Raw genomic sequence first — 10,052 nt, forward strand, 5'->3', positions numbered from 1 at the left:
TTCTTTTCTAGGAGTAAATGAAGTAGACTACAGCCTTTATCCTAACAGAAAATTACAGGAACAGTGGCTGAGATCTTACCTTGAGGCCTACAAAGAATATAAAGGATTTGGCACAGAAGTCAGTGAAAAAGAAGTTGAAGTTCTGTATGTCCAAGTCAATCAGTTTGCACTGGTAAGTAACAAACACTTGATTAGACACATTATGGACAAATGTAATTCCAAGTTTCTTAATCTGAGTGCTGTGGCACGTAAAGAATAAAGAGAAGCTTCTGTTAGAAGTAGAAGTTTCCTTCCACTTGCTGTTTAAAAATTGTCTGTAGAATATTCCCAGTGAAAGAAGCACTGGGCATTCAGAAAAGGAGGAGATGAGCTTTTAGTGAGTATTTCTATTGGCTGTTTATTGGTCTGGCAAGTTTGAGTTGGCCAGAGCTTATGGTGGGTCTGTATTGAACTTTTGTTTGTAGTGGTAAGAAAACAGAAGAGCAAGTTCATAAAGGCAATTTTTAAAAGCCTTTTTAAAATAAGATGATAAAATTCTGTCAGAGTAAAACCAGGATATTTTGATTTTTATTTATTTATTCTGTTGCAGATAATTAGGTCACTCTAGAATCTTTCAGTACTGACTTAACTTTCCTTACCTGAGTGTCTCGGCAAGAAGGGAGTTGCTTTCAGATTTGTTTTTTATCGCCTTTAGTGGTTTAAATTGTAGCAAAGTGCACATGGAGTCAGTCTCCTGGTTCCCCAAAGTTCTAGAGAGAGGGCTGTCTGTATGAGTCTGCTTCCTGCTCCTCCAGTATCTCTGTGCATTATAAGCTGTTTCCTCTCTGTCAGTCTGTCTTCTGCAGACTTTGGATGTAACAGCTTCAGTCTCTTGTTCTTTCCCTTTGAAAGGATGGAGCCTGTTCAATTTTGACCTGACTTTGGTGCCCTGTCCTTCAGGAAAACAAACCACATCAAATGTAATTCATGGAGGTAGAATAAGTAAAGTCACATAGGTGTGGAATTAAATCTTTGAATGTCATGAGGATATATACTGTTAGAAGCAGTTTGAAGTTGTCTTTCTCTTTTTCTAAGCTTTATCTTTGTGTGATTTCTTAACAGATACTTTAGAGGTTCACATAATTTTTGTTTTTCAACTAGCCCTGATCTTGTTTTGCCTAGAAGATGTGATTGGAAATGTTACAACAAAAGTTGCCTTTATTTTGTTTTCTCCTCAAGAATAACATGGCAAACTGTTTGTATGAGGACTAAGTCTAAAGAAGCCGCTCTAGCCTTATTTTAGTTCTCTTTCCTACTGATCCAAACACTTCTGTAATACTCTGTTTTCTGGCAAAAGCTAATGGTTGCAGTGAGGAAATACAGTTCACAAGGAAATGATTATTTAACAAGTCTTTGAAAATAGCAGCTTGTTTGGTGCAATTCTTTTAAAATGTCAGCTGTTACTGTTAAACTCAGCTGTCCCATTTATTTGGGAAGGTTAGAGCTGCAGTTAAGTAGGCTGGTGGTCTGTTTTAAAATATATAGCGTTGTTTTGTCAGTTTTAAATGATGGTCACAGTAAAGTTTAAGAGGATAGAGTTGTGTTTAGAGAACAGCTCAAGGCTTGCCTATAGACCACACATGATGCTCAAATACTGTGTGACACTTGTGTCAGTTCGTGTGGTAAGCTTTGCTAAGAGAAAACATGACTTAATGGATGCTGATGTACAATGCTGAACTGCTACTCTCTGGCAAAGTTATCTAAACTAGAGATACAAGATTCACGTGGACATATATTAGTTACCATGTTAAGGTGCTTTTGGGTGCATGTGCATTTTTGTGCCTTCTAAGCTCCTGGTCAAGTGTTACTTGCAATCTTTGGGAAGCTATTTAGGTAATTACTGTAAGCAGTTATTCAGTGAGGTTTGAAGTCTGTAACTTGTAACCTGGGTGGTCCAGAGACATCTTCCACAAGGAGACTGTCATGACCATTACATGTTGGTTTGGGGTATATTAATGATCAAATCACTAATGGTTTCGTTCTGAAAGTGAACATGGAAGTAAGTTTGGAACAAATGAGAAGTTTGTGTAAAGGCTGATGAGTTAAAGGTTTTCTTACAGCACTTCATATCATCTTTGTCCAAGTCAGCAGTGAAAGTGTGTGCAGTTGTAGAGATCTAAGGGTGTAGTCAAAGATTCCAAAGGAATTTCATACTTGTACTAGATTTGAATAACTGTGGAATAATATATATTTAATTAGCAGCAGTAGATAAGACAGTTGAATTTGTGTGCATTTTTAAAGTGTGGTTTATATAGTTGTACAACAATCTGCTTAATAGTTGACCTATTTTATAAATGCAATATTATTTTTCTTGAAAATGACACGTGGAGAGTTACGAGTCCAATAGCTTTACTTGTAACTCTGATTGCCAGTAGTTTGTTCTATAATAGTGCTTATCAATCTGTTTGGTAAAGAGATATCAAATAACTTTAGAAAAGGTTTGTGTTTTGAGTGCTCTTCTGTAGGTAACCTTCTGTCTCAATGTGAGAATATGTCTCCACGTTGGATTGGAAATGAGGTTAATTTTTCACCGATAAATTTTTTTCCTTTTAGGCTTCCCACTTCTTTTGGGGATTGTGGGCTCTAATTCAAGCCAAATATTCCACCATTGACTTCGATTTTCTAGGGTAAGTGTGCTTGCTATGTATGAACATGGAATATTGGGGGCTGAAGGGAATCTGTAAGGCCATCTACTCCAACACCCCAGCTATCAGAAACTGAGACCTGAGAGACAGACCTAATCTATGTGGTCATACAATGACATCTTTCAGAGAAAACAGGATATTAAAAGCTGTCTGTGCTTTTTGTTGCTGAAAGTTCTCTAATTAGTATGTGCCCCTGGATTAAAACTTATGGTATAAGAAGGCAAGGAACACAATGTTTTGGGGCATTGAGTGCTTTTTTTTATTGAAGAGACAAAGGCTTAAAAGCCAAGTAGGTCAGTGAGGTGTGCTGTCTGTCAGATCCAAGACCTCCATTTTCAACTGCAGGAGTCAAAGAAATGATATTCTTGTAGTAAACAAGCTTTTTTGTACTGATTGCATGGAGTGTTGATCCTGGAAACCCCTGCTATTTTTAAAGAGTTTTTGTAACACTGATGAATGTTAAGACCTGTTTCCTGAGGTGCTGGCCAGGGTTGTTCTGTTTCAGGTGGATAGATGTGTCTTTGGCATTTTTTTAAATGATCTTTTATGGCAACAAGCAGAGGAGTTCACTTCTCCAGTGGGGCTTGCATGAGGTGATAAAAGTAGTCATTTTTTCCTGGTAAAAGATCCCCCTTTGGAATTTTTTTGTGGTGACTGAGCCAGTTTGCTGGGCTTAGTTGTGTCATTTTGTCAATAAGACCACTCTGGGTTCCTGTGACTGATTATCTGCTGCAGCAGTACCCGTGAGTCACCACGAGATGGCGCGACAAACTAAGAGAAAACACGGGTCATAGAACCCCGAAACTTGTCAGCTTTGAATAAAATGCCATTTTTGTAATAATCGAGATCAGATTTCTGTGGGATTGTAGTTGGACAGTCCATTAAGAACAACTAAAACCACAGCCACTACCTTTGGATAATACCAGAACAGCATCTGTTTTGCAAGCTGGGAGTGGGGTGAGGAAGTACCGGAACATTGATGTACTGTTCTGAATTTCTTCCTTTGGCAACTGCTAAGGGTCAGTGTTGGAAACAGGGTCCTAGGATTGATGGTCTTTTGACTAGCCCTATTTAGCTTGGCTGTTTTCATGTAAGGAGTTACCTGCTCTTAACTTGGACTCTCTCTCTCTCTCTCCCTTTCAATAGGTATGCAATCGTTCGGTTTAACCAGTATTTCAAAATGAAACTGGAGGTCATGACGTTAACTCTTCCTGAGTAACGAAGAGGAGGACACTTACCAAGTGGATGGACAACCCCTGGATCTTTTCTGAGAACAGATACTGGAAAAAAGCTAAACATTTGTTGAAGTGCTGTAATGCTCACTTGGTGGTTCTTGCTTTATAAATAATGCCTCTAAACAGTCCTTCAATGTTAAATTTAATATGAAGAGCATACGTACTGCTGTTGATATAAAACGGATTAGAAACTTGCTAAATCTATAAAAAGTTGTAGAAATGGCAATTTAATCCTTCTTTGTAATTTAACATATGTTGTATGTGAATTATTTATTATAAGTTTAACATGATTCCATTGCTGCTTTCATCAGTTTTTGTTCAAGTTGGGTGCAGACAGTGAAGTTGTTCCAAAGGATTCATTTAACAACTTGTTTTATTGAAGATGCATTAACTTATGCTAAAGAAGACTTGTCAGAGAATATTACCCTTTTAAGATGTGTACGAGCAAAACAAGTGACAATAGACTTGTGAGAACTCCAGTGTAACTAGGGAGAATGGTTAGGACTGTCTTTTTATTTTTCCCTTTTTTTTTTTAAAGAAAATGGTAGCTTTCCATATGATGGTAATTTTTTTTTTTTTTTTTTTTTGCACAAGAATCAACCAGCTTGCTGAAATGATAATTAAAGTTTTGATTTTTTTTTTCTTCTTGATGTGTTAAGCTGTAGAAATGTGAAAGTTCTGTGGCTGTAAGGTTCTCTGAGGGCATGTACCATCTGTAACTTCTGTGTGAAAGCTGCTTTTTTATTAAGTGTACTCTTGAAAGCAAAAGACCACTATTCCAAATCTATATTCCTTTTTGAAACTTGATTCTAAATTTGAACACTATTCTGGTGTCTGTATTTGATGTGCTTCAGTAGGATCTAGTGGAACAGATGTTGAACTGGAGACAAGTGAGCAGAGATCCTGTTGCACTGGGGAGCAAGACACAGGTTTACAGTTCATATGTTGTTGACATCTTTCTGCTTTGTCATCTTCTAACCTTGGATTCTAAGTCTTAAATGCCTGGTCCTGTAGCTGTGCTGATTTTGGTGTGTCTGGTGATTCTTTTTTTCTGTTAGCAAATTGCTTTTCGAAGTCTCCAGTTTGAAGGACAGTATGGAAAAGTGTATGACTTGAGCAACTGGGCTTTGATCATCACACACACTTTCTTATTTCTTAAAGCTATTATACCAAGAATGGTCTGGATTACAAAATGTGAATTGAAAAGACAATGTTTACTTAATGGGACAATGTATAAGTTTGTGTGGAAAAGAGGCTTTAACTCTGAAAGGGGGGGTGGGGTGGGGGGGGGACATGAGAGGGGAAAAGACCCACAACAGGAAAATCAAACTCACCAGTGCAGTGTGGAGCTGGGCAGGCACAGTCTGATGATACTCTGAAAAACTTTGCACTTTGGTCACATAAGTGCCCACATGTACAAAGTCTGTGCGTGTGCAAGTACACGTGCAAACACAAACTTACCTGAAGAGTAAATATTACGGGGAGTCTGTTGTACAGACTCCAGCAAAGATATTTATTCAAAGTTGCTTTATGGCACACTGCTGTGTGTGTATGTGTGTATCATGTGTACACACGTATATACATATGTGCTTTACAAAAGCTTGGATTGATCCAGGACAAAGAAAATTCATGTGAATGAAAAATTTTCACCTTTAAAGACCATTTCGAATGGCATTCTGTTCTTTTACAAAAGCACGGTTTAGGATTTTTTTTTCCTCCTATTTATATTCATCTCTGAATGTTTCAGTTTGTTTTTTTTTTAAATTTTCTTCAGTCAAAACCTTAAAAATTCTTACACAAATGGGAGAACTGGGATTTTTTTTTTTTTGTAACTTGAACTGAGGTAACCATTTTCATTAGCTGGAGGCTACTATACTGGACAAACTTTCTTTGTAGTTGAAACAAATAACTAAAATAGACATTTATAATTTACCTTGTAGCAGTTATCAAGGATGTTGCTAGAGCTCATGAAGGCACTGAAGACCTTGATCTTCTGTACTTTCTCCCTGTGGACATTATTGACATACGGTGAATAATACCCTGCTGTCTTGTATTTCCTTTATGTTCAGCAAGGTGTGCTTGGAAGTAAGACTGATAAAGATTTCTGAACTCTTATTACTATTTTCTTCCAAGCAGTGGCTTTATTTCTGACAGTGTTGCTTTGTATTTATGACATATTTGAAAGAAGGCAGCGAAGTTCACTTGGTCTTGGGAAATCCAACACTTGACAGATCCCAAGTTTCCCAATGGCTTGCAAGACACATTCCCTTTTCAGGTACCAGTACTACTTGGATTTGGAGTTAGTGTAGTTTTTGTTGGTAATATTTTTGTTTGTATAGCTCAAGTAGCAATAACTGTAGAAGTGGAAGTTTGCTTCTGCAGAACCAAAGCTTTTCCTGAGTGCAGCTCAGTCTCATCCTTGTGAAGTTCCACTGAATCCCATAAAAGCACTTTGAAACAGGTAGTAAATACTCCCAAGCTTTTCCTGAGCCACTTAGAAGAAGCACAAGGACTGTCACAGGTTACAGTGGTTGACTTTGCAGTCGTGGTAGAAGATTTAATTTTGCACGTTGAAATTAATTTTACACACTTAAACGCTGCTTTGCATCAGCTCTCCTTCAAGACAAGTGCAGATTAAACCAATTTGTGATCAGTTCTGAGGAAATACTGTAAAACATCTCCCAAAAGGAAATGCCAGTTACCTTGAGCCTTGTTCCACATCCGTTTGAGCCAGTAGCACTTGGATATTCTCGCTTGCTGAGGAATATCTACTGGTGCATTAAGTTTGAAGCAGTAGTTTGCAATGGCATTGCAGATAAGGTAGCTTGAAACTGTGAATACAGGACATTCTGAATGTAAGTTAGGTACTAGAGAACATGTACTTGTTTCAATTAATTTATCTCAGTCTCTGTAATAGCAACATAAGGATATTTGAAGGAGGACAACAAAATGACTGAGCTCTAGAAACATCCTGTAGTAGTTTTGACTGTGACTTGCCAAGAAGATACTCTGTTGCCTTTATGTTAAGCTAAGGGCATGAATGCCAAAATTAATAATTCTTGCTGTAGTTAAGCCTATACTGTAAATATAAAGAGGATTATTAGTAACGGCATTCTTGCAGAAATAGCATCAAGTCAATAGACCGTAGTGGCCTGGTTGCTTTTGTAAAGCAGAATAGTGTGAATTTTTTTCTTCTCATTTCTGCAGTCAGATCTGGCTAATCCAGGCCTGATTTCATAGGTCACCCAAACACTAAAGATTTCTGAACAGTACCTAGTCTCCTATCACATAATTTTAAATACCTTCATTTACACTTGTTTTGCATTTTAAAAGGACATACCAAATTTGCATTAACCAGGTCTGACTGTACGTGTATATACAACAGTGTAAATAACCATTTGTAAATTAGTGTGAATTGTACTGTATCTTGCATTTATGGACTTGTGTATTGCATTGTATTCTCTCCTATTTTGTAGAAATTTTGATGTAAAGAAGAAATCTTAATTCTGTGTGCGGACTTCTTTTGTTAAATTGACCTGTAACACAACATAATAGTTTTATGTTAAGGTATCCATTTATAGCCTTGGGCATCCAGGGTCTTTTTTTCCCCCTGTTAGCTTTTTTGACAACTTGCTCTTGGGAATGATTCTGGGAATAAAGGAATTTATACAGTACTTAGATTAAGAGAAAATCTGTTCTAATAATAGGGCAAACCATGCATCAGAGGTACATGTAGTACCTGTGGGATAGGGAAAGCCTTTAAAATTGTTTACCTAAACTTCCAAAAGTTTCCTATACGTTTTTGAATGCTGGTGACTTCAAAACATAAGTGTGTTGAATTGAAGCACTCCTGAAATGTGTGCTCCCATGGGGACAGTGGTTGAGGTAGTTGTGATAGGAGTCCCCCAACTTAAATATTTTTGTGGATAGAGCCTTATTCTAGGATTAGTTCCTATGTTGTAAATGCTTATACTGAGTGCCCAAATCACTAAAATAGTTCTACCAGTCAATTTTTGTCAATGCTAGAACTACTGGTACTCCTTTAGACGATCTGAAACTTAGCTGAGGTATTTTCCCTGTGTGCCACTCCCTCCCCTGCTTCTCTGTGCTCACAACCCTGCTTCATTAGGGTAAACATGAATATAAAACTTCTTTCCATACTTAGCCATCACTATTTCCTTTTTGGACTAAATTTATATTCTGTTTTGTCAGTACATTTCATCAGAAATTTTTTTGTATAGGAAGTCCCTTTCTGAAGAGGCCTTTAACCTTGGAAACATAGACAATGAAGCAATGTTTTTTTCCCTGACTGTATTTCGTCACTGTTGCCTTTCACTGTCTATTTTGAACCCCATAGTGCCCTTCAAGCTGTTAGTTTATTCTCTTCACTGGTGTTTAACTGTGCTGGAAAATGCTGTGCAAATCTCATACTCCATCTGACAAATTGATCTTGATACAGTTTGTACAACGTGTCAGCCTTACCTGTGCATATCAGTGGTGACACTTCAGATTACCAGGGTCCTGGGAAGTGAGTTTATCCAAGAAGTACTAGTCAAGAGGAGGGATGGGCTTGGTAAATGTAAGTAAAAGGAAATCATTCACATGGAAACTCAAGCTTCAGCTTTTGGTGTAGCAAGGTATTGTTTATGCTTGTTTACTTGCATGGTTTAAGGACAAGAGCAAATTGTAAAGGGTAAAGTTTGCTTCAAAATAAAGTTCAGATTTTTTTAAAGCCTTAGGTAGCTAACAGAAGCTTACAAAATACTGTTTTGTTACTCTTACCAAAAGAAATCTTAAATTTGGGTAACTTTTTGATTAAATAAAACTTTGTTCTAAAACCCAGTGGACTATAATCTCTTGCTTGGAGCAGTCCTTCCTGTAGTTTGCACAGGAGGTTGACCACATCTTACCTTGTCTGTGTTTGAGGTGTCTGTGTGTCCTTTGTGTTAATATTTTCTGTTATTGTGTTCTAAGTTGTGCTAGATTGCTAAACTACTGGAATTGGGAACTATCTCCTATCATCTTCCACACCAGACAGGTTGTAATCACAGTAGTAGAGCAAAAAGCATTTGATCAAACCTTGAGTTAAAAGCAAGGCTGATGTGGAACGGTCTTGCAGCTGATTTTTTTTACCCTTTTTTTATGACTGTGGGTGGCAAGATGATAGTTTTCAATAGTTGTGAAAGATATGAAAAGCCACGACCTCTGGTCTTGTGCAAGTAGGTGTTCTGTTAGCCACACACAGCCTTTAAGAGAGGGTCTCTCAGCAGTGGGAAACCACACCATTCCAGATGGCTTAAACCACTTTGGGGCTTAGAAACCTTGAGCGGGAAGGAAAATGTGTGAAAATGTGTTTGCACAGGTCAGTTGTATGAAGGTGCTCCATCCAGGTGATGGAGTGAGATGCTGGAAAAGGCATTGTTTGATTGATTTGTTTGTTTGTTTGTTTTTCCCCCACTTCTCCCCCCACTCCTTTTTTAAGTGACTTTTCCATTTGGTCTGATTTATAGATATTGTGTGATTAGGAAACCAGTCAACCTGGGATGGGGGAAGAGGGAAGAAATGGTTCAAAAAATAATAATTTTTAAAACGCACCAAAACCCCATGTAGTTGATTAGTTGGCAACACTGTGTGCTGGGCTTTTGTCTGTATTTAATAGTGTGGGTGGTGCTCTGCACCAAATTCTTTAAGAAAGGGGTTTATTATGATTGTGAAATGTCAGAAAATTGACTGGAATGGCCCTCAAGCCTGTTGGGATCTTGGATGGCCAGACTTCACCAGATCACCAAATTTCTGGTTCAAGGTTTTACACTTGCTGTTTCTGCAGCCTTCTGAGCTGCTGTTGTGGTTTCCCCCTGATGTAGAACTTAATTCACGGACTTTGCAAATATGTTTGATTTGATATTTATAGAGAGATGTCACAGAGGGAAACTTCATGGAAATGAAAAGTTGTGTGAACATTTAGAAAGCAAACAAGTTACTTAAAATCTAGCAAACTTAGACAAAAAATGCTGAAATAACTTCAAGTCCTGCACCAACCTATTTTTGTGGCATTGCAGGTGCAGTTTTCCTCTGTTGAGTGGTTTTTTTTTTTCCCTACATAGAGACCCATGCAAAACACAAAGTGAAAGAA

The 10,052-nt window shown here is 37.7% G+C and overlaps 1 protein-coding gene across 1 annotated transcript in view; it reads left to right on the forward strand.

The window, feature by feature from the left end:
- Nucleotides 1-7,428, forward strand: part of ETNK1 (ethanolamine kinase 1) — a 29,288-nt gene extending 21,860 nt beyond the window's left edge. Inside the window, exons 6-8 of the mRNA XM_027680795.1 lie at nucleotides 12-172; nucleotides 2,593-2,666; nucleotides 3,831-7,428. Of these exons, the coding sequence (XP_027536596.1) occupies nucleotides 12-172; nucleotides 2,593-2,666; nucleotides 3,831-3,903 (308 nt within the window). The 3' untranslated portion in view covers nucleotides 3,904-7,428. The remainder of the gene's footprint in view (nucleotides 1-11; nucleotides 173-2,592; nucleotides 2,667-3,830) is intronic.
- The last annotated feature ends 2,624 nt before the right edge of the window (nucleotides 7,429-10,052 follow it).

The sequence above is a fragment of the Neopelma chrysocephalum genome, unplaced genomic scaffold (genome assembly GCF_003984885.1).
Source record: "Neopelma chrysocephalum unplaced genomic scaffold, ASM398488v2 Primary Assembly neopelma1_59, whole genome shotgun sequence".
Classification (NCBI taxonomy): Eukaryota; Metazoa; Chordata; class Aves; order Passeriformes; family Pipridae; genus Neopelma; species Neopelma chrysocephalum.